This window comes from Lissotriton helveticus, chromosome 1_1 (genome assembly GCF_964261635.1).
Source record: "Lissotriton helveticus chromosome 1_1, aLisHel1.1, whole genome shotgun sequence".
Lineage (NCBI taxonomy): Eukaryota > Metazoa > Chordata > Amphibia > Caudata > Salamandridae > Lissotriton > Lissotriton helveticus.
The window spans coordinates 156,461,833-156,487,546 of NC_136057.1; the positions used below are offsets into that span (position 1 = coordinate 156,461,833).

The 25,714-nt window shown below is 46.6% G+C and overlaps 1 protein-coding gene across 7 annotated transcripts in view; it reads left to right on the forward strand.

Moving 5' to 3' along the window:
* Positions 1 to 25,714, forward strand: part of SZT2 (SZT2 subunit of KICSTOR complex) — an 804,663-nt gene that overhangs the window by 340,590 nt on the left and 438,359 nt on the right. For all 7 annotated transcript variants that reach the window (XM_078659317.1, XM_078659363.1, XM_078659315.1 and 4 more), the window contains one exon: positions 11,912 to 12,050. In XM_078659317.1, the coding sequence (XP_078515443.1) occupies positions 11,912 to 12,050 (139 nt within the window). The remainder of the gene's footprint in view (positions 1 to 11,911; positions 12,051 to 25,714) is intronic.

Here is a 25,714-nt window from a genome sequence, read left to right on the forward strand (position 1 = left end):
TACTGTAATGTTTTGGAGCAGCCAAACTGACTATAGCTTATAATTGGAAAAAGAAGGAATCACCTTCGCTTACCCACGGTTTCATAGCTTCTGGACTGTTATTGCTATGGAGCATCTAGCTAGCAATATGAATGGTACCGCTCTATGCTTTGATGCCAAATCGAAGCCTATACAGAGGCCTTTTGACTAATGTGCTTATATATATTGGCTGACTGTACAGTGAATGGACCTATATGTAATCTGAAACATGAATAAAAATAATTACGTAAAAAACATTTTGGGATGAATGAAGAGTTGGTTCTCACTACCCTTGATCAAGACCAATCACCAGCCTGGATTCTCCTGGATCTCTCGCCTGTCTGTGTGACTGTTAAGCTTGACATTCTGCTGCTCCGATTGAGAGACATGTTTCAGGGATTCCGCATCACTTTTAAAGGAATCCTCTCATCCTTTTTGATCCTATTGAGCAAGTGTTCAGGGGTCCTAGAGAATTGTCTCACAGATCTGTAGGGAGGCCCCCAAGGTTCCACTTACTTCCCACCAAAACTTAATGTTCGAGGCATATGGGCTGCAGATGGTACATTTATGAATAGATCGCCATCTGGTGTTGGGCTCGGATGATTGCACTTTGTTTTTCTTCTGGAGAAGTCTTTGTCGTCATAGGTGACTCCTCCTCTCGGTGTTAGTGCGCATGGGCATCGGCTCCATCCTTAGATTGTTTTTTTCCGCCATCGGGTTCGGATGAGGATCGAAGCGCTCCGGACCGACTTCAACAAAGAAGGTTATAACCGGCGCGTATTCCTTTCCAAATCGACGGTATCGTTATCGAACGCGACTTCACTCCATACCGACGCGATTCGAAGGACGACGACTACGAGAAACTCGACGTAGTCCAGCCCGGGGTCCATGGAAAGGACTCCATTCAAAAAATGTCCAACGTGTGGTGCTAAGTTCCCACACAAGGACCTACACGAAGTGTGCAACCTCTGCTTGTCCCCTGAACACGAATCCAGGGACTGTGAGGCCTGTGCAGCGTTCTCGTCAAAGTCGACGATTAGAAACCGTCGAGCCCGAAGACACGAGGTATCGAGAATGCAGTCACAAGCAATCCCGGAGCTGTTCGAGGACCAGCACCCAGAAGAGGAGGAAGAAGAGGCCGACGAGGCGGGGTCAGAAGCGGACGAGTCCGACGTCGAGGAAATCGACGTCCAACAAACCGTGAGTGACGACGTCCCTTTACCGAAAAACAGACCCCGCACGGTGTCGACCCCGCCCTCGAGCCCGGTCAGACAACCGAAAAAAGTTTCCAACGCCCCGCCTTCGAGCCCGGCAACGAAACAGAAACCGAAACACTCGGTCCCCCATCATAGTGGTTCCGGTTCCGATAAACCGACCACATCGACACCGAAGCACCAGGTCAAGGAAAGCTCGAAGTCGAAGCAGTCCATGTCGACACCGAAGCACGCTTCGGCGCCGAAAACACCCTCGACACCGGGGACATCTTCGATACCGAAGAAGTCGGATCCGAACAAAACTTCGGCACCGAAAATACAAATGGACATTTCAAAGAAAAAACACCTTTCGGAACCGAAAACTGCGGTACCGACACAGGAACACGGAACGGATCCTAAACAAAAGACTTTGTTTATTGACCCAAAGACTGGCAAGGTAGTCACAGAACTACCTAAAAAGAGGAAACATGAACATTTGGACGACAAGGCTCATCCAAAGAAGAGAACAATGGGGACGAATACAACTCCTCCCCCTTCTCCCAAACCTCACACACCATCTTCGCCTATTCCTCACAATAGGCCAGATATTCCTCCCACACGTCCATCTACACCTACAACAGATGGAGAGAGTGACACAGGGGAGGGGGGACACCCTGGGGATGATGAGGACACAATCCCAGAGGAGGCAGACCCATGGGAGGAGTATAATGTGGGATCAGGTAATGATACCGACCTTGAGTCATATCCCTCAAAACCTTCACCTCCTGATGACAATACTGGGTTTGCACAACTCATTACTAGAGCAGCAACATTTCATAAGGTAGACCTACATACAGAACCTCTAGTACAGGACTTCTTATTAGAGACACTACCTACTGCACAAAAAACATCAGGAACACTACCAATGCTAAAAGGCCTTCTCAGTCATACATCAGAGATATTCAAAGACCCAGTGAGGGCTAGGGTATTGAACCCAAGAATTGATAAAAAATATAGGGCAGCTCCAAAAGACCCAATATACATTAAGGGACAAATTCCTCTAGACTCACTAGTGGTCACAAACGCTCGCAAGAGAGCAAACTCTTTATCTACAGGAGAAGCGCCACCTCCTGACAAAGAGTCTAAACTAATAGATGCCTCTGGCAAGAGAGTAGCATCTCAAGCGGCAAACAGTTGGCGCATAGCTAATACGCAAGCACTACTTGCAAGGTATGACAGAGCGCATTATGATGAGTTAGAAACACTCATCAAACATCTCCCTAAAGAACATCAAAAGAGAGCTGATCAACTTATACAAGAAGGGAAGTTAATTACTAACACTTCAATAAAGTGCGCCCTAGACGCGGCAGAAACTGCGGCAAGGTCGACAAATACAAGCATCATGTTAAGGAGACATGCATGGCTCAGAGTGTCAGGATTCAAACAAGAGGTACAAACCTCGTTACTTAATCAACCTTTTGATGGGAAAACACTTTTTGGCACAGGGACAGATGAGGCCCTAGAAAAGATGAAAAAGGATACAGAAACGGCTAAATCAATGGGAGCATTGCAGCAGCCGACACAAAGAGGTTCCTTTCGTAGATCCACCTATAGAGGAGGATCCAAAAGTACAGGTACAAACCAACAGCAAACCTCTTTTACACCTACATCACCCAGAGGTAATTCTAGAGGTGGATACAGGGGTAACAACAACAAGGGTAGAGGTCGCGGAAACAACAACAACCGCAACTCTCCAACCCCAAAACAGTGACTTCATAGAGCTTCCCCCAGACCATATAACACCGGTAGGGGGACGCCTATCACAGTTCCTACCTGTCTGGGAAAACATCACATCAGACAAGTGGGTAAGACAAATTATCCAACATGGTTATTGCCTAGAACTCACAGCTACCCCACCAAACATCCCCCCCAAACAGCGTCCAATGAAACAAGATCACCTGACACTGTTAAAACAGGAAGTAATATCACTGCTAGAAAAGCATGCCATAGAGAAGGTTCCACAGCACCAACAGGGAACAGGAGTATACTCCCTATACTTCCTAATCCCCAAAAAGGACGGGTCTCTAAGGCCAATACTGGACCTAAGACCTCTCAACGCATACATAAATTCGGAACATTTCCACATGGTCACGCTCCAACAAGTACTTCCTTTACTGAAGAAAGGGGACTTTCTTTCTACACTGGATCTAAAAGACGCTTACTTTCATATCCCTATTCACAAAGCCCACAGGAAATACCTCAGGTTTGTGGTAGAAGGACAACATTATCAGTTCAAAGTCCTCCCATTTGGTGTCACGACGGCACCAAGGGTGTTCACAAAATGCCTGGCAGTGGTAGCAGCTCACCTAAGAAGACAACAAATTCATGTCTTCCCATACTTGGACGACTGGCTAATAAAAGCCAGGTCACAAGAGGAGTGTCTGCAACACACACAAAAGACAATTCAGCTACTACACCAGCTAGGGTTCACGGTGAACTACACAAAGTCACACCTACAACCAAACAAAGTTCAACAATATCTGGGGGCTACCATAGACACAGAAAAAGCCAAAGTGTACCCCAACCCAATCAGAGTCCAAACAATGCTTACAATCATTCAGAGATTTCAGCCACAACACTCACTAACAGCAAGAGTGTTCATGCAGCTATTAGGCATGATGTCATCCTGCATACTGCTAATACCATATGCAAAACTACAAATGCGTCCGCTACAAGAATGCTTAGCGACACAGTGGAATCAGGCTCAAGGACAGATTACGGATCTGGTGTTGGTAGACGACCGCACACACCGCTCTCTGAAGTGGTGGAACAGAACAAACATTACCAAGGGGCGGTCGTTCCTAGAGCCAATTCCACAGGTGACAATAACAGCAGACGCATCGCTCACCGGATGGGGAGCACATATGGACAAATACACAGTACAAGGAAGGTGGAGTGTGCAGGAAAGAACACTGCACATCAACTATCTAGAACTACTGGCAGTGTTTCTAGCATTGAAAGCCTTTCAGATACATGTTATCCACAAAGCAGTCCTGATCAGAACAGACAACATGACAGCAATGTATTATATTCAAAAACAGGGGGGGACGCACTCTCTCCAATTATCCAGACTAGCACAGGAAATTTGGAGATGGGCCATTCCTCAAAACATCTATCTGTTAGCCGAACACCTACCAGGAGTTCAAAACCAGATAGCAGACATCTTAAGCAGACAGTCGGAACAAATACACGAATGGGAACTGCACCAACAAATACTGCAGCCATTCTTCCAAAGATGGGGACAACCAGAGATAGACCTATTTGCCACTCATCAGAACGCAAAATGCCAAAGCTTCGCGTCCAGGTACCCACATCACCTGTCGCAGGGCAATGCGTTATGGATAAACAAATTTGCATACGCTTTTCCCCCTCTCCCACTAATCCCATTAGTGGTCAGGAAACTGCAACAACATTCAATGACCATGATACTAGTAGCACCCACGTGGGCAAGACAGCCGTGGTTCACCACGCTCCTGCAACTCTCACAAGTGCCACATCAAAAGCTACGAATTCTACCCATGCACCTTACACAGAACCATGGAGAAATAATGCACCCAGATCCAACTCAATTGAACTTAGCGATCTGGCTCCTGAAATCCTAGAATTTGGGTACTTAGATCTCCCCCCAAATTGCATGGAAATAATTAAACAAGCGAGACGTCCAACCACCAGAGCATGCTATGCAGCTAAGTGGAAGAGGTTTGCTATACACTGTACTAATAACAATATCAACCCTCTAGACGTATCAACAAGGGAGATTATTTGCTACTTGTTACACTTACAGCAATGTAATCTAGCGTACACATCTATCAGAGTACATCTAGCAGCTATAGCAGCATACCTACAAAACAGGCAGCGCATATCACTGTTCAGAGTACCAGCGATAAAAGCATTCATGGAAGGTCTTAAAAGAGTCATTCCACCAAGATTACCACCTTCCCCAGTCTGGAACCTCAACGTAGTACTCACCAGACTAATGGGGCCACCCTTCGAACCTATGCATAGGTGCGAAATACAATTCCTTACATGGAAGGTGGCATTCCTTATAGCCATTACCTCACTCAGAAGAGTAAGCGAGTTACAGGCATTAACAATACAAGAACCATTCCTACAGATACACCAGAATAAAGTGGTTCTTAGAACAAACCCAAAGTTCTTGCCTAAAGTAATTTCAGCATTCCACATCAATCAGCCAGTGGAATTACCAGTCTTCTTTCCAAAGCCACAGACGGTGGCAGAAAGGGCTCTACATACACTAGATGTTAAAAGAGCCATTTTGTACTACATAGAAAGAACACAAGACTTCAGGAAAACTAAACAACTATTTGTAGCATTTTCCCCAACACATAAGGGCAATCCTATCTCTAAAGCAGGCATCGCAAGATGGATTGTAAGATGTATACAAATATGTTACATTAAAGCAAAGAGAACATTAACTGTTCCTCCTAGAGCTCATTCCACAAGAAAACTAGGAGCATCTATGGCATTCTTAGGGAACATTCCCCTAGATGACATATGTAGAGCAGCAACTTGGTCTACACCACATACATTCACAAAGCACTACTGTGTTGATGTACATGCTGCACAACAAGCCAGAGTGGGCCAAGCTGTATTAAAAACTCTATTTCAGACAGTTGCGACAGACACTGGTGACCACCGCTAGGGAGGTAACTGCTGTACAATCTATTCATAAATGTACCATCTGCAGCCCATATGCCTCGAACGGAATATGCTACTTACCAGTATGCATCTGTTCTTGGCATAGAGGGCTGCAGAGTGGTACATGCCCTCCCTGCCTCCCCGGAAACCTGTGTATGTCCCAACATTATCTTATTTAGATACATTTACATGGGCATATCTTTATATACTACACTACACTACTCCATCTAACCCTACTATGGCAAAACAATCTAAGGATGGAGCCGATGCCCATGCGCACTAACACCGAGAGGAGGAGTCACCTATGACGACAAAGACTTCTCCAGAAGAAAAACAAAGTGCAATCATCCGAGCCCAACACCAGATGGCGATCTATTCATAAATGTACCACTCTGCAGCCCTCTATGTCAAGAACAGATGCATACTGGTAAGTAGCATATTCCATACTGTTTTTTGGCCCCGTCTTGGCTATTAAACCTGTACAACATTGACTTCCAAATAAACACTGCCAACACTCAAATGTACATCCTCCTAGATAACAGTTCAGAGGGTCACAGGATTAGAGAAAGTGTCAGCTCTATGAATGGATCAAAAACAGAAATCCTAATTTTACTTGTTCAATGCACTACTTCTCAGCATAGGATCTCTTCCTTTCCCACTACTCGGAAAACTAAAATCCCCAGGATCTTCTTTGACTTGAACCTCTCATTCAACCTTATAATAAAAAACTTAATGTGGTCCAACATGCATCTGTCCTTCTTAACCACTTGGATGCTAAGCCTGTGGGCGGACATTCCATGTAATTTCCATTGAAGTCAATGGCAACTCCATGACGAGCTGAGCTCGTCATGAGCGTCGAAGGGGTTATTCCATCCTGCCCTGCAAACCTGTGTTTGAATTCAACTCATAAAATGTCTTGCAAGCACCAATATATTGACAGACTGCAGTGTCTACAAAATCAATTTGCTAAGAAGTGCTTGCATGTATTTCAGTATGAACATGCAAAACGGGCTCTAAAAGCAATCCACTGGCTTCCATTCAATGTTAGGATTACATTCAAGTCACTTGTTTTCATCCACAGGACCTACAGGCAATGTTCCCTCTAATTTTTTCCCTCTGTGGGCGGCAGAGTAGGGTCTATGTGCGCTGCAAGGAAGACTGTGTGCGCCAGGAACCAGACCGCGCGTCGGGGAGCAGCGCCAAATATCACTATAAACCTTTGCTTAAAAAAGGGAAAAAACTGCATTTCCACACATACAGCGCCACGTTAAGGGTCTTAAGGCAGGTTTGCAAGTTGGATACACACACCATGACATGAATTGGTTACACAGGCAAGTACACTTCGGGTTTAGAAAAGCACAAGACTCCAACAGTGGTACCATCATAATATTTTACTGCTGTAGGTATAATGTTACTTGTTGTATTAAATATCTGGATGCAGAGACAGAAAGAAGCAGCAAAACACCAGCCGGGCGGCACATAAGCTAAGCAAAGATTTCAAACTTATGTGTTACCTAAAAGTAAAGCCAGCAAGTCCAAAAGCACGACCTGTAAAGCATGTTGGTGCTCAGACCTGTCTAGGCAGCCGCCTCTGTTCAGGGGGCACAGGAGCTAAATTATTGGCCATGCTGGAGAATTATTTCCAAGCAGCCCAGGGCGGCCGAATGCAGTCCACTGGGCATGGGAGAGTGCACTGCTGCATCATGCAGTCAGGAGACAGCAGTGAGAGGGCCCTCACCTCGTCTTCTAAACCCCGCCACTTGAGTCTTTGCAGCTACAAGAACCATCTTTACTGAGGCCACCACCTGCAGACCTCCTATTGGCCTGCAACCACGCTTTCACCCTAACAATCCTTGGCTTCGAGACACCCATTCGGGTTCTCTGTCCCCTGCTTGCTTGGTCTGCCTTTCACAAATGAAAGCGATACAAAAGGGGATGATGGACGGAGCATTTGAGCAAATCAAACACTGACACCCAGTCAACTGATCTGGGTTTACTCCATCACCACTCTTTAGCTCATTCCGCAACCCCAGTTCAGACATGGCCATATGCAAATCAGTCTGACCCTGTGCCTCATGGGAACAGTCCACCCCAAACTGCCAAGCCATGTCTTCCCTGGACCGGAAACAAGCTTCCGAGGACCGGTTTCGGGTTTATAACCCTCATCAGCCAGGCTATCTTGAATCCAGTGGCAAAGTGAGCAAGGGACCATCAAAATCCCCATTCCCCAACCAAGAGAGGAACGAGATATTCACACATCTCTGATGAAAAGCACTATCGCACAATCAATGGGGTGAAAAAATGCAACAACACAAGACCTCGGGGCTCATGTATTTCTTGTGTCAGGCAGAGAAGGCAACACGGTCATAGCCCTGGTCCTCACAAACACATGTACCGTGTACTTGCTGGAGCGAGACTCCTGCACCGCAAATAAAGCACAGTCCCAGTGAGCCATCAAGGAAAAAGCAGGCGTCGCTGATAAGATGCAAGAAAACTAGCACAATGTATTTCAGTTATGCCAAGCAGTAGGTAGAAATTACGGTGCATAACAGGGATGACCTTCACAGTTAAGTCAGGAAGCAGACCCTGCCCCCCAACTACAACATACAGTATGTGACAGGTTAGACACAAGTACAGTGATTCAGAGTTATGTCAGACAGCACAGCATTAAACAGTAACACTGGGAGTAGAGTCACAGTTGTATTGGGCATCTTTTACAGCGCCATTTGGTAGCATGAACGGTATGTGATAGGTCAACCACATGTACAGTGCATCACAGTGACTTTAGACTGGAAGACCTTAAACAGTAAGCGTGTGGCACTGTTTTATCAGTCATAAGGTAAACCTTCTTCATCTCTCCACTCACCCAATCAGCCAGCCATTCATTTTCACGTTTTCACGCTTTCACCCTAACAACCCTCGGCTTCGATACACCCGTTCCGGTTCTCTGTCCCCTGCTTGCTTTGTCTGCCTTTCACAAATGAAAGGCAGCAAGTCTACAAGCACGACGTGGTTGTAGGCATGCTGCCTTTCATTTGTCAATAGGGCTCAACACTGAACAGCAGGGCAGATTGTGTGCCTTTGTTAAACTAATCATGTTAATTGCAGCGCTTGAAGGGCGCCGCGATTAACATGATTACTTACAAAAAGGGACACAATCTGACCGTTTTCGCGCCGCACGCATTTTAAAAGCGGCGGCGCAAAGGTCCTCAGTTGCCAGTGTGCGCTTTGTAATTTACAATGCGCGCTCCAGGCGATAGATGTGCGCGCCCACGCATCCGCGCAGCTTGGAGGGAACAGTGCCTACAGGTAGCAAAGGTCATGGCATATCCCCGCTAGCAACCTCTGATCAGCCACGTCTCCCGTTCTTAGCAACCCCCTTTAATGGTTAGAGGGTAATTGTTAGAATGAAGATCTACCCATTGATTATAGATATTTATTCTAAAAAAGATCTTCATATATAAATGTCACACTTGAGACTAGCGCCTTCATAATCATCCAACATGATTTGCCCACCTCCACGTTCAGAGCAGAAGATCACTGTAATGACGTCATACTCTTTTGATCAGTGCATTCCACATCAACCCCATTAAATATTCGCAACTTAATGCATTATACAAGCAGTCCCTGGAATAGCTGGATCCAAAATTTGAAGATTTCTGTATCCCACTTCTCAAAGCCAAACCCAACTACCTCAGATTAATAAGAAAAGCAAAAAACTACACGGTTTACAAAAGACTCGTGACTGCATCCGCAGCAAAAGGTGCACAAACCAACCCAATTGGACTCAACCGTGTCATTATCCTTTTACACTATTTGTGTTCCTTTATATTCTGTGCATTTTAGCACTTTGATGTTGTCATAACATTACAATAGACACTTTACAGAAATGTACAGAAAGAAATCCTAATTGATGGTACAGCATCATGTAAGCATTGCAGAGGACTTTCACCCTAAGAACACGATCCATGAAGAGCCAGTGATCAACACGTTTAAACATTTTAAAAAAAGGACTTTAAATTCCTGTCAAAGCTATCAGGTGCCAGGACGGTGAGTAGCATAACGTCTGTAACAGATTGTTATAGGCAAGTGAATAAGGCCTAATTTAGTGTTTGGCAGATGGGTTCCTCCGTCACAAACGTAACAGATAACCCATCCACATTATTACAATTGCCATAAGATATAATGCACTTATATGTACTAAGGCAGACAGGATATCCGTCATGTTGTGATGATTGGTTACTCCGTCACAAACTCTAAATTCAGGTTTGAACTCTTTCCAGAGAGTTACGGTCTTCTCCTAGAAGCCCCTTTCAATTCACCTCTCATGAGTTCCCCTCAAAGAAGGAAAATTATTTAGATTTTCTTGCAGTCTCCTAAGGCTTCTTCATTTTGCGATCTCACGGTAACCGTATCAAATTTAAGGCCTTATTGTTAGCCCATCATCTTTACATCTAGTCAGTCCTTGTATCTCCGAGGGTCTCGCACAAATGACCAGCACCAGTAGTTGGCTTTCCATGTGGTCACCAACTATGTAAGTGAAGCTTCTCCCTCTCTCAGTAGAAAATACCAGCATGCAGGAAATTACAGTCACACTTACATAAAGTTACCGTCATCTCCCTTGGTTTATATTACATTTTTTTGTTACCCATAAAATAACTTTGGTGGCTAAACTGAAATGCTATTTTGTCTGCCAACAAGTCTGTTCTGGGCAGTGGCTGCATTCATATAAGATTTTCTAGACCACATGGCCAAGAGATGTCCTGCTTCTGCTTTTTTTGTTCTATTCATATTGTAAGTTATGGGGCCTATTTAAGTCGCGCAAGGATGCACAATATTTCTGAAGACGTGATTTACAGAGCGTAATGTGCAATTAATTTTAAGTTAATTCAAAGAAAAACACTTCTGAAATCCCACTAAATTATTATTTTATATCCAGGCGTATTCGTAATTTTTTGGGGGAAGTTATTTAAATTTTATTAAGCCATTCAAACAAATTGCAGAAAAATGCAACACTAACTCTCTTCAAATGATATGTACTTTTTCAAAATGCATAAATGCTACAGATTTGTCCCAACGTTATGATGCTTCAAAGTGCAAATTAATTGTTTCCACAGACTTAAAATATCATTACTGATCAGTACGGTAGGCAATATTGTGAGGTAATTGCCTATCGCGATTTAGGAACCAAAAGCTGACTGCATGTTATGGGCGTGGTCATTAAGATTCACAACACCTGTATTTATATAAACATATTTTTGCTTGTTTAGGGAGGAGTGGATTTTTAAGAGCAAAGTATCAGTTAATGAAGTGGAGCTGACCCACCCCGAATTTCATTTGCACATTTTTCCACATTTTGGGTGGCAGTTGTATTAGTCCATGGAGGTGCACCCTCAAGAGAGAAGGATCACTATTTTAGTAGCTTTGCTAAACCCTGTAGTTTTGTAACTTGTTGGGCTAGCAAAATTTTTTTTTTTAATTAATGCCACTTGCGGAAACTTGAACTCCCTTCATATATTGCTACGGTCACTCCTAGATTCCAACTATGTGGATGTGAAACTAGAGGCTAATGATATAGGACAGTAGCAGTTCACGATGAGATGCCATGGTTCTTACTTGACTATACTGATAGTGATCAATTTTCACATCCTCCTTCATGCATGCTATAAGGGTCAAGTACACTATTAGAGTACATTTGTAAGGTACTTCTTAAGCATATACCATTCAACCAGTAAACACCACATCACAATCCAGAATGTATATCACTCATTCAACGACCAGGCCTTCTTCAGTCCCTGGTGAATGTAGAAGGTAAGCTGACTTTGGCTTTTACAGGGAGCAGCTGAGTGCACTTCTAACCCTGCACTGTTCCTTGTGGTGTTTCTGCTGACTGGGAGAACAGCTGTGCTTTAGTTGTTTTTTTTGCTTTTATTTGCGCTATTGAATCCATTGATCTTTAATTCTACCCTTCTTCTCTCCAGGAGAAGTCATCAGCTGCTTGGAAAATCATGCGTCCTTCCAGAGTTTTGACCTTAATGACCTCTACGTGGCTCTCGACATCTACATCCTCACCCTGCCTCTGGAGATAGACATTGGGAACTCTGACTTCCAGCACAACAGGTAAAAGTAGATTCCGCTTTACACCCACACAACCTTGTCCCCAACGAAGGATCTCTACCATGCAGTCATAGCTTGCCTTCTAATTTCACCCTGATTGCTGCCCAGAGTTTGTCTCCTTAACTCTTCTAAGCAGTTGTTTGCTAATAACTTTACTTAAAGCCTGTGCCATTAACCTTTCATCACCACAACATACAAGTAAAGAGAGGGTCTGAGGGCATTTTAAGACATAGCCTAGGTTTATACCCCCTGAGCAATATGTAGAAACACCAAAAAACCTAGGGGTCTAGATGAGAAACTATCTCAGTCTGTCACATTGGTCTAAACAGTGCCAAAAAATGACGTATCAATTATTTAAAGAAAGTGAGACAAAAAAGCAGATAAAGTGTCCGTAGTGGTTAGTGAGTAGAACCCAAGAGGTATTCAGAGGATACCCATCAACAACTTGCAATGATCAAATATTATCATTTGGTTATCCATCTTAGGTAAAGGGGTCTCTTGATCATTGAGACCATGTTAATACCTAGTACCATGGCTGGGTCCTTCCCATAAACACTTGTTAACCAAATAATGTCAAGAAGGTGGGTTTATAGTGCAGTGCAAAAAATTAAAGGTGGTGAATGCTAAAACAGGATAGAAGACAGAAGATAAAAGTTTAATGAGAATCTGCCTACTTCCTAATTAAAAACAAGAACAGTGCAAGAGAGCAGTGTCAAACAAATAACTGCATAAAAGCCAACATGTTTCAGCCTCAATGGGGAAGACCAATCAATCAATCAATCAATCAAGACATTTATATAGCGCACTACTCACCCGTAGGGTCTCAAGGCGCTAGGGGGGGGGGGGTGCCGTTACTGCTCGAACAGCCAGGTCTTGAGCTTCTTTCTGAAGGCGAGGTGGTCTTGGGTCAGGCGCAGGTCGGGAGGGAGGGAGTTCCAGGTCTTGGCGGCCAGGTAGGAGAAGGACCTTCCTCCTGTTGTCGCTCTTCGGATGCGTGGGACATCGGCGAGGGCGTGGCTGGTTGATCTGAGGTGGCGCTTGGGAGCGTAGAAGTTGATTTGGTTGTTGAGGTAGCTCGGGCCTTGGTCGTGTAGGGCTTTGTGTGCGTGGGTGAGGAGCCGGAAGGTGATTCTTTTCTTGACGGGGAGCCAGTGTAGATCCCTCAGATGTCCGGAGATGTGGCTTTCTTTCAGAGCGTGGTCTCATTATCCCTGAGTGTGTGTCCAGGTGAGGTGAGGCTATATCCCCGTTCATGCTGGGTGAGTGTTACAATTAATTCTTAATTTTTGTCTCCTTTGAGATACATGAGTGATACACTGCAAATATTTTGTTTGTTCTGTGTTTTGTGATTATAGATGCATTGAATCATCCACAGACACGGAGGATACGCTACTGATTTCTAGTATCCTTTTGATTTATTACTTCACAATTTTTGTGTTAACTGAGTTTCTCCCCTCTGATATTCTCACTTTGCAGTAGCAACGTTGTGAACAGAAGCCCTGAAGAAAGCCTTGGGTCTTCCCCATTGAGGCTGAAACATGTTGGCTTTTATGCAGTTATTTGTTTGACACTGCTATCGTGCACTGTTCTTGTTTTTAATTAGGAAGTAGGCAGATTCTCATTAAACTTTTTAGGTTTTGCCTGCAAGTGCGCACGTAGTGCGCATGCGCTAAAAAACCTCTTGAGTTCTATGTCGGATCGATGATCCGCCTCTGTCTCTCATTGGCTAGCTCCATAAATGAAGGCTAGCCATTGGGAGACAGAGGCTGTCAATCACGCTTTCTCGGGGAAAACGCGATTCGGGGGCGTTTGTCGGGCTTTTTTAAAGCCCCGCCCCTTTGTCCCGGGCCGCGCTGTGATTGGCTGCCGGCCTGGGACACCCCCGTGACGTCATTCCCCGGGCCGCGCTGTGATTGGCTGCCGGCCCGGGACCTGACTTGTTTCCTCTTTGTCTCCCAGTTTTACATCCTTCCTTGTTCCCACCTCTTATCTATATATTTTTATTCCCTCCATTTTAATTTTGTTTCCTTCGTGCCTTCACTTCACTTTCATTCTTGTTACTTTCCCATTCTCTCCCTCGTCCTTTCCTTTTGGCTTTTTATTTCTTCCTCCCCTCCCCTCGCCCTTCCGCTTCTCATCTGTTTCCGTTTGCCATTACAATGACGTACCGCTGCCAAGAAAAGCAGTGACCAGTAAACAAGTAATGCTGCTGCGTCATGCTTCAACCTTAGCAGTGATTTCATACTTTGGCACAGTGACAGAGACCACGCCGTGTTTTGCTTCAGGATACTTTATCACCGTGACCTGTGCTCGGTGATTCACCCATCATGTCCGTCAGTCCCCGCACCTTTTATCTCTCCATCCGCCCGGGGAGCAGGCTGGCAGGTGTCCCGGGGCATCCAGCAGACGCCCAGCCCTGGAGGGCTCGGAATTATTTCTTTATTAATTAGGGCTGTAAGTCGCCTGAGGTGTCCTGGCGGCGGAACGCGTGACTGAGCCGATTGGGCGCCGGGCTTGGGGTGAGATTGCAGGAATGCGCCGATGAGCTGTCCCCTCGGCATGAAGGGTTTTGTGGGATTGCACATTCTGTGTCAGGCTCCCGGCGGGGCTGCAGGGCTGCGCCGCGTCTCCAGTTACTAAACACAGTAAAAATGCCGTCACCCGATCCCGTGCCAGCTTTCTAGCGCTTTTCCCGCCACGAAGCTGCTGCATCATTTAAACCCTCTCATTTTGGCTCTGGCAATCCGATTTTACAGCGCTCCTTTTTTAATTTTTTTAATCTAACTCTTTGGCTGCTGGCGTCGGTCCGTGACCGGAAGGCAAAGGTTCACTTGCCAAAAAAAGACTCCTAGGACGGGAGCAGCTCGTTTACATGAAGGCGCGCAACCATCATAGGCGATGCAGTTATACAATACTGTTTACACTGCTCTGTGACAGGCTGGTGTTTATAGGGCACTGGTTGTGTATAGCAAAGGGCTGTCACTCTTGCGTAACTCCCCTCATGTAAAGTTACATAAGAGACGTGGCGCTAGTTGTGCAACAGCCAGCATTGCTACGAGAAAGGCTTCATGCGCATGCCCTTTCGTGTTTTTTATGAAGTCACACCAGCATGCAACATTTGGAGGGTGATATATGTGTGTTGTAGACAGTGCCCTTCTCTACTCAGTGAAGGCACACACCTACTAAATGTTACCTGTTGATTTTTCTCCACTTTTTGAGACTGAAAGAGGGTGAGATCGCGCGGGTGTTGAGGGTGCGCCCATTGAAAGAAGCCAAATTGTGTGACCCTTGACAAATATTTTATTTTTCCTTTTTTTCGCCATCGCTTATATAAAACGTCAATTTAGGGTGTGTGCGCTGGATAACAACTAATTGTGTTTAATTCAGTCGATTATAATATATGGGATTCTGCAAACCCTGTATAAAAACCCCATTGTTCATTTCTTTATAATAGGTGACTTGGTGACACACCCACTCGCTGATTTTAAAGAAATGACAACTGTAATAACTTATTACAGTTGCACTCTGAGGTCACAATGTCTGCTACCAGAGCAAGCACTGAGGGGAAAAGGAAAGGCAGGTCAGGTCAACCAGCATAATTAAAGCAGCAGTTTAAAGATCAAAAAAGTGTACTGTTCGTGCAAGAATTTCAGGATATCCTTAGGATAAATTTATCAACATTTAATTATAATAGAGTTCATTTTCATCATTTTGGCTATGCCTTCACCTAAAAGCCATAATGCTGTCCGTATTCCTGTACACGCATCGTTGCATCATCAGCTGCTTTGCGTGCAGGGACGTGACCTGTGATTGATTCGCTTCCTCCCCCTTGCCTCGGCGCTTCCTTTGTCCCCAGACTCACTGCATAAGGTGTGCGCAGTGTCATAACGCTCAGGGTGTCGTCGACGCATGTGCGGAGTGTGGGTGGAAATGTGTCACCCCGGAGTCACACCTGCGTCTGCAGCCGGCGCATCCCTCAACTTTACTCACTGTCTGTCGTTAGCTGCCTGTGTCTCCTCTACACTGTTTGAGCTGCTGCTTGAAGACGGTTACAGGAAAAGCAATTTCTGTGCTTCTCTCTCTTTTTTTTCGTCTTGAGAAAGTGTTTCATTTTTAAAGAATGCTAGCCATTTCCTTCCCGTGGTTTTAGAGCAGGGATGTTTTTATAGGATCTGAATGTCCCCACGAACAGTTTGCCTTCAGACTCAATCGAACTTTTGTACACATGCCACCAGATAAAACCAATTAAAGCACTCTCTGTACTTTACCCCTGTAATGACATACCCCTTGCCAACTTTGTGTTAGACAGTTTCATCCTGGGTGCTACAGATCGGCGTTTTTGTTTAAATATTTGGAAGGCTGAGTAAAGTTTGTTTTTACGTCTGAAATTTTAAGGGACGAGAGAGGCACTGGAGTGCGGGGGAGGGGAGGAAGGAATCTTTCTGTGAAGAATCTTAGACACTTTCTCGAATCTGGATTGTTCAGTCCGTCACCTAATCATAAAAGCCAAGCGGAAGTCAAAGTAAATGAATTGCTGGGCTCCCCTCCCTCCCTCTCTCTCTCCCTCCTTCCCTCCCTCTCTCTCCCTCCTTCCCTCCCTCCCTCCCTCTCTCTCTCTCCCTCCTCTGTGAACACGCTGCTCCTGAGGCGACTAGCCTGGAGAGAGCTACTTTTTAAAAATGTTAACTGTGTTATTTACTTGCTTTTAAAATTGACTGCACTCACCTGAAACCGCTGATTTAGACAAGCGGAGCCCTTGATAAATTCTAAACAGCGTGTAAAACGCCAGCGCCTCGAACCACCGGCAGGCCACGCCCCCCTGGGAGGCCACGCCCACCGCCCACAGTACAAGAGGGACGCTGATCACAAGCGCTCCCATCTGTGAACACGCTGCTCCTGAGGCGACTAGCCGGGAGAGAGCTACTTTTTAAAATTGTTAACTGTGTTATTTACTTGCTTTTAAAATTGACTGCACTCACCTGAAACCGCTGATTTAGACAAGCGGAGCCCTTGATAAATTCTAAACAGCGTGTAAAACGCCAGCGCCTCGAACCACCGGCAGGCCACGCCCCCCTGGGAGGCCACGCCCACCGCCCACAGTACAAGAGGGACGCTGATCACAAGCGCTCCCATCTGTGAACACGCTGCTCCTGAGGCGACTAGCCTGGAGAGAGCTACTTTTTTAAAATGTTAACTGTGTTATTTACTTGCTTTTAAAATTGACTGCACTCACCTGAAACCGCTGATTTAGACAAGCGGAGCCCTTGATAAATTCTAAACAGCGTGTAAAACGCCAGCGCCTCGAACCACCGGCAGGCCACGCCCCCCTGGGAGGCCACGCCCACCGCCCACAGTACAAGAGGGACGCTGATCACAAGCGCTCCCATCTGTGAACACGCTGCTCCTGAGGCGACTAGCCGGGAGAGAGCTACTTTTTAAAATTGTTAACTGTGTTATTTACTTGCTTTTAAAATTGACTGCACTCACCTGAAACCGCTGATTTAGACAAGCGGAGCCCTTGATAAATTCTAAACAGCGTGTAAAACGCCAGCGCCTCGAACCACCGGCAGGCCACGCCCCCCTGGGAGGCCACGCCCACCGCCCACAGTACAAGAGGGACGCTGATCACAAGCGCTCCCATCTGTGAACACGCTGCTCCTGAGGCGACTAGCCTGGAGAGAGCTACTTTTTAAAAATGTTAACTGTGTTATTTACTTGCTTTTAAAACTGACTGCACTCACCTGAAACCGCTGATTTAGACAAGCGGAGCCCTTGATAAATTCTAAACAGCGTGTAAAACGCCAGCGCCTCGAACCACCGGCAGGCCACGCCCCCCTGGGAGGCCACGCCCACCGCCCTCCTACTCACCTTTCTACAAGTATGTGCCTCCCCAGGAAGCGCAGCGGACGAGCGCAGCGGGCGCGACGATTGCGCGCCGAAGGCGCGCCTAAGGAAAGCCCGTCTGCGCCCGTCCGCGACCGACCGAGACCAGAGGCCATGCACCTTGCTGGCCCCATCCAATACTCTCAGGCGCAACTCACTACCCTTCAGGGCAAGTGGACATTACCGGCCGATACATTAGCTCGCATCTCCACTCTTGGACTACTAACTACGCAGAATCAAGTCTATACCAACACCCATCCCGAGGCCCCTTCCCCCACAGCAATCACTGTTATATATCTAAATACAAGATCGGCAGTCAAACACCAGCTCGATCTTTTCACTCTGCTTGACTCCCATAAACCAGATTTATTGTTTCTTACCGAGACCTGGCTCTCGGATAGCTCCCTCCCCGCCCTGTTAGCGATACTCCCCCCGGCCTATTATGCTATTCGAGCAGACCGCTCCTCTAGCAGGCCCGGTGGAGGGGTCGCTCTGATCGCCCGCAAGGAACTCACTTTTCAGCCTCTGGTCTCCCCTTCCATGGGAACCTCAGACTGCCTAGTGGTTCGCTCTCTTTCTTTCACCCCCCCGCTAACTTGTGTCCTTGTGTACAGACCCCCGTCTTCCCCCCTAACTTTTCTCCCCAGCTTTCAAGACCTAATGGCGACCTTGGTTGTTAACCATGCCTCCATCATGGTCCTGGGAGATTTCAATTTCTGGCCTTCCGACCCCGCGGAATGCGCCACGTCCAAGGAGTTCTCAGAATCTCTTCTGTCGCTCAACTTTACATCGGTTGTCAATACCCCCACACATAGGTTGGGACATATCCTGGACCAAATCTGGCAACGCGACTGCCCGGTCAATTCCCTTTTGATCTCTCCATGTTCATGGTCAGATCACTCACTAATCACCTTTTCCCTATCCCCTGCTCCATCACTCAAGCCCACTTCTGCTAGGAATGTCTGGGCGCGGTCATGGAATCGGGTCGACATCAAAGCTCTATCAAATCTCCTCTCTTCCTCTAGCCCTGATCTGACCGCGTTGCCTTCCTCTGGGCAGGCAGAAGCTATTACCAACTGGCTCCGGGTCGGGTGCGATGCCATTGCTCCTCTAAAATGCATCACAACCAAACGCCCCAAAGATGCAAACCGCTGGTTCTCAGACGACCTAAAGATCAAAAAACTCACTCTCCGCCAAGCAGAACGACAATGGAGACGGAACTACTGCCCTACTGCTAAAAACCGTTATACTGAACTCCTCACTCAATACAAAAAAGCCATACTTGACACAAAGAAAAACTACTTCTCCTCTAAAATCCAACTCGCGGAGAATCGGCCAAGAGAAATTTTTTCTATCATGCAGGATCTTGCCTTCTCTGATAGAGCGTCACTTAAACCATCACCCTCTCAAACATTATGTGACTCGCTTAACCATTTTTTTCTGGACAAAATCAATAAGATCAAAAGTAAAATTTCTTCTCCATCCCAGACCTTCACTGACCCCCGCCGTCCTCCAGCTATTGCCCATCTGGACTCAATCCCCCCCCTCTCGACCGACTCATTTCTTTCCATTCTCCCGCTGGTCAAGTCTGGCTCCCCACGGGACCCTTGCCCCGCCTTCATCTTAAAGCAGATTTTCACTTACTGCCCCTCTCCGCCTTTAGTGCTTCTAAACAGCTCGCTGGCTCAGGGCATTGTTACCCCGGTACTTAAATCGGCAGTGATCGTTCCGATCCTAAAAAAAACCGGCGCGGATCCCTCCGATCCAGCTAACTTCCGCCCGATCTCCCTTTTGCCTTACCTGGCTAAGGTATTGGAACGGCATGTGGCAAAAACCCTGAGCGAGTTCGTGGAAAGTCATGGTGTGCTGGCCCCAAGACAGGCCGGATTCCGCCCGGCCCACTCAACTGAGTCGGTGATAACATCGGTTTTGGACAATCTCCGACAAGGAATGGATACCAATCAACACCAGGCCTTGATCCTTCTAGACCTCTCCGCCGCATTCGACACGGTGGATCATACCATCTTACTTTCACGTGTCGAAGCGGCGGGAATCAGAGGAACAGCCCTATTATGGTTATCCTCCTTTTTGAGCGGCCGGACTCAAGCGGTTCGTCTGGGAGAGTTCTCTGCGGAACTCAAACCCATTCACTGTGGTGTCCCCCAGGGTTCTTCTCTATCTCCCCTTTTATTTAACCTCTACATTGCCCCCCTTATTTTTGCTTTACAGCAGCGGGAGGTCTCTGTGTATAACTACGCAGACGATCTCCAGCTCATTTTTTCCCTCTCCTCTACCCCGGAGTCTATGTCCAATGTTCAGTCCACTATGACCTTCATCCAGGACTGGATGAATTTCAACCACCTGAAGCTCAACCCCGATAAAACGGAGTTGGTGTTGACAGGTGGTTGTTCCAGTCCCTGGACCCCCTCCTTCTGGCCCCCCTCACTAGGTTCCCCCCCCACTCCTGTATCCTCTGCTAAAACCCTTGGATTCAAAATCAACAACGAACTCTCTCTGCATTCTCAAGTTGCTGCTGTGGTTTCCTCAGCTTTTCTTTCACTCAGGACTATCCGCAGAGTCTCTCGATTTTTCGCCCCAGACGCGCTCAAACTAATTCTTCTAGCCATGATAACATCTCGCCTAGACTATGGCAATATTCTTTTTCATGGCATGCCCGACTACCTCATGAGACGTCTTCAGCTTGTTCAAAACCAGGCCGCTAGGCTGGTTTTTAACCTTTCTAAGTCACACCACGTAACCCCTCTTCTTTTTTCCCTGCACTGGCTCCCGGTCCGGCAACGAGTCTTATTCAAGCTCGGTTGCACCATTTTTAAAGCCCGGACAGGCTCTGCCCCTTCCTTCATTAACTTGGCCATTCAACCCTACACCCCCTCACGAGACCTTCGATCCTCTTCTCACCACCTCCTTCTGGTTCCCCGCTTCAAACGGAAGAAGTGGGGTGGTTCAAAATTTGCTACCACAGGTCCAGCCTTCTGGAACTCTCTCCCTTTGGCCCTCAGAACCTGTACCCAGTACCCCCAATTCCGTAGAGACCTCAAGACTCTCCTCTTCACCCAAGCCTTCTCATCCTGAATGTTCTCCTCTCTCCCCGGCCCGCGCCGCTGAGTAGCTGTTGCCAGTAAGCGCCAAGAAACCGCCAGGTGCACGAGCGCTATACAAATCCTTTCAAATTCAAATTCAATTCCTTTCCTCCCACCCTCTCCCTCCTTCCCACCCTCTCTCCTTCCCTCTTTCCCTCTTTCTCTTTACCTCCTTCCTTCCCCCTCTCTCTCCCTCCTTCCCTCCCTCCCTATGTCTCTTCCTCCCTCCCTCCCTATCTCTCTTCCTCCCTCCCTCTATCCTTCCCTCCCTCCCTCCCACTCTCCCTCTCTCTCTTCCTCCCTCCCTCGATCCTTCCCTCCCTCTCTCTCTTCCTCCCGCCCTCTATCCTTCCCTCCCTCCCTCCCACTCTCCCTCTCTCTCTTCCTCCCTCCCTCGATCCTTCCCTCCCTCCCTCCCTCTCTCTCTTCCTCCCTTCCTCTATCCTTCCTTCCCTCACTCTCACACACTCTCCCTCTGTGTGCGTTGGGGCTCTGTGTGCGTTGGGGCTCTGTGTGCGTTGGGGCTCTGTGTGCGTTGGGGCTCTGTGTGCGTTGGGGCTCTGTGTGCGTTGGGGCTCTGTGTGCGTTGGGGCTCTGTGTGCGTTGGGGCTCTGTGTGCGTTGGGGCTCTGTGTGCGTTGGGGCTCTGTGTGCGTTGGGGCTCTGTGTGCGTTGGGGCTCTGTGTGCGTTGGGGCTCTGTGTGCGTTGGGGCTCTGTGTGCGTTGGGGCTCTGTGTGCGTTGGGGCTCTGTGTGCGTTGGGGCTCTGTGTGCGTTGGGGCTCAGTGCGCGTTGGGGCTCTGTGTGTGTTGGGGCTCTGTCTGTGTGGCTAGCTTTTATTTTGTAGGTGGCGCTATGTGTGGATGGCTCTGTGTGTGTGTGTGGCTCTCTGTGTGTGTGGGTGCAAATGCAATAGGTCTCGCATTTGCGAGAGATTAAGCTATTGGCATTGTAAATGACAATGCCATTTATTTATCTGTTTTCAAAACCAACACATAAATAAAAAAATTGTCATTTACAATGCCAATAGCTCTAACTTTTACAAAGGCGAAACCGTTGCATTGTAAATGCTTGTTTCTTCTGTCTTCTATCCTGTTTTAGCATTCACCACCTTTAATTTTTTGCACTGCACTATAAACCCACCTTCTTGACATTATTTGGTTAACAAGAGTTTATGGGAAGGACCCAGCCATGGTACTAGGGATTAACATGGTCTCAATGATCAAGAGACCCCTTTACCTAAGATGGATAACCAAATGATAATATTTGATCATTGCAAGTTGTTGATGGGTATCCTCTGAATACCTCTTGCGTTCTACTCACTAACCACTACGGACACTTTATCTGCTTTTTTGTCTCACTTTCTTTAAATAATTGATACGTCATTTTTTGGCACTGTTTAGACCAATGTGACAGACTGAGATAGTTTCTCATCTAGACCCCTAGGTTTTTTGGTGTTTCTACATTAACCTTTCATCCACACCATTCTCTAAATGCCATAAAGCACCAGCTGCACTGTATCATCCTATCAAACCACTCCTATTTTGCTTTGTATCCTTATCCTCCTTTATGCCTAGAACCCACTTGAAATGCCACATATCCTGGGTCACCCCTGGTCTTTTTCAAACAAACCTTTAATTTCTGGTCAGATCACCAGTGCTGTTTCTCTGAGACATTGACCCACATTCGTCTTACTGATGTACATTTTCATTCTATGAACTGTACGACTTCGAACATCCCCAGAACTGTGCATACTAGTACAACTCGTTTTCCCCCCACCATAATCATGGGTTGTCTGGCCGTGAAACTGGAGGTATGATATCCCATCACTCAGCTCTTCCCCAACAAGATTGTGTGCATATTTCTTTTAGATTCTCTGCCATTCTACCTAGAGTTTCTGAGGCATACCGCTTAACCAATACATGTCCTCTTAATTGCAACACCTTCCCCATTGGCTTCCTTAGTTCACCCTAAGGTCAAAGATCTAAAGTGTCAAAAATGGGGATAATGCTCTTCACTTTTCTATGAGGTTGACCACCAACAACCTTCTCTTCATTGGTAGTGAACTCTGCACCCCATGCCTTTGCACTATGTTTTCCTAATAGCAAGTAATTAAATAGTAATATAGCAGTACACCATTCAGTCTGTTGGCCCTACTGGTGAACAAAGCACACTTCAGTGGCTCTGTCTGGGAGCGCCAATCGCTTTGTTGGTAAACACAAATCCAAGGAAGACTCAGAAATACTTGCAAAACTTTTTTGTAATTGAATTTTCAACATTTCATCAGACAACATCAATATTCATGTGGTCACGCTGTCGAAGTAAAACGCAATAAAATAGTGACACGTGTTTCAAAGTGACATAAGTGCTCGGTGCTAGTGATAAGGTGTATATATCCAAATATGAGGCTATATACAAGAATATACAATTTCAAAAATGTTTGTAGCCCCAAGTGAGGAAGGGAGGTGTGCCCACCTTTGCCAACCCCACCCCTCAGGTGGGGGAGGCAAGTTCAAGCACAACTCTCAGTCCCCGCAATCTTGCAGATAGGGGGACCCAGCCAACCAGAGTGAGGTATACGCTCCCCTCCTACTGGATGGTGGAATAATAGGGGGTGTACCCACCCCAAGGAAGGGGCCCATTGGTTCCAACCTTTACCTACCTGTAACACTCCTAAATCTAGTATTTAAGGTCACCCCAAACCTTGCCTCCTCTGACCAGAACCAACGAAGAAGGAAAGAAGAAGGACCGAAGAACCGTATTGGAACTAAGAAGAGGACGACGCCCACTGGCCTGTACCCACCTCGAACCTACTCCAGCAAAATCTTGGTGTGTCCTTCAGCCAGCAACCTCAAGAACCCCGGGGACCTTTCCTGCCTTCCACATGAAGGGCTTTGTCTCCCGTGAGCACTGTATTTGCTCACCAACAGTCTCCAGCCAAAACCGTGAGTCTGCACCCAATGCCCACGGCCCGAGTTAGAGTGGCAGAACACCACAAGGAGGTCTCCCCAGCGATCCTGAGATGAGATCTGGTGCTCTCTGACCTGCCTCGAAACTCCAAGCGAAACCTGCAGCCTCTTTCTTGAGGATCCCCCCGACCGCGACCAGAGCTGGTAAGACAACCTGACACCTGAAGAGACCCCTGTACCCGAAGTCCCACGGCCTTAGGTGGCCCAACCAACAGTGTCCCAGCACCCCCAGGTATCCCAACGTACCTCTCCAATCGATGGTCACCTCCAGAAGATCTTCACCCCTGAGCCTAAAGTCTTTGTTGCAACTGGAGAATCCCCATTGAAAACAATGCTCTACCTCATCACTTTGTTGCTTGTCTTCAGAATCTATTGTAAGACCAAGAAGGTGCCCCCATATGTCTTCTTCTTTATGTGCTGCGCTTCCTACCACATCCACTCTATCTTCATGATGCGTCTCTTCAACGACCCAGTGGCCATGGTCATCCTTGTCAGGGCACCCGACACCAAAACAGCACCCAGCTGCCGCTGCTGGTGTACTTTGGGTGCTAACTCGGATCCCTCTTTGCCCTGAACCTCACTCCAGGAGCTTTGCTCCCACAACCCTATGGCCTGCTCGTGAGCTGCCACCAACCGGAGGCCTCCTATCCCCCATTGGATAACATTAGGCTTCAGCACCCTGCCGTCCTAGTGCTGTTGATTTGAGAGTGCATCTATGACCCTGGGGGAAGTCTGGTTCTAACCCCAGAATACCAACTCCCACAACAAAGTACTTACCTGTTAATCAATAGCTTAATTTCTCCCCATGGGAATACATTGAATGTTTTTCCTTGAAAAACATTTTGTGTGTAGTTGGTTTTTGTATTAAACTTTAAGAAAACTGCAAAGAGCAAAACATTGCTTACCTACCTTTTCTCTAGGAAATGTCCCAGTGTGAAATCTAGGTGTATCACACTGAGTAGAAAAAGTAATCCAGAAAGTAATCTGCAAAGTATTTCCAAGTAATCGAACAGTAATTACCACTGCATTGAAAGCATTTACAAACCTGTAACAGTAATTTTCATCCAGCTAGTCTCTATTGTTCAACCTGCCCTGAAAATGATCAAATACACTTACCTGTGCCAAGCTTGATTAGTTCTAGGAAATAAATACAACTAAATAATATTTGTATACAAATCAAATTGGTCTGAGTTCAGTCTTTGAGTGTGTGACATCATTTGCTGATTGTGTACAACAACTGCTTAACACTACCCTCTGATAAAGCCTTTCTGCTCGCCCACCCTACCACAAATAGAGAGTAAGGTGCTATCTACTTCTACCTCTGCCTACGTTTGGGGTTCCACTGGACTCTGTGCACACTATACCTCCTTTTGGTATAGTATATACAGAGCCAGTTTCCTACAAATGTCACCTAAGGACACGTTAGAACATTATAAACATGGAAATGTCACACATAAACTAAAGGAAAACTTGCCAGCTATGCAGTGGACTCAAAGTCTGTTAAGCTGAGCTCCATGGGCAGTTGAATGTTTTCTAACTACAGTCAAACAGGCATGGTTTACTTTCTCTTTAACTGCGTTTGATTTTCTTTGTTCAGACTGTGTTGTTCGTCACCAAAGAATTTGTTTCCATATTCTATTGGTGGGAAGGCGCACTCACGTATTTGCGATATCTGAGCGCTTCATTATTGTGGTATGTTTTTGGTATCGTTTTGCC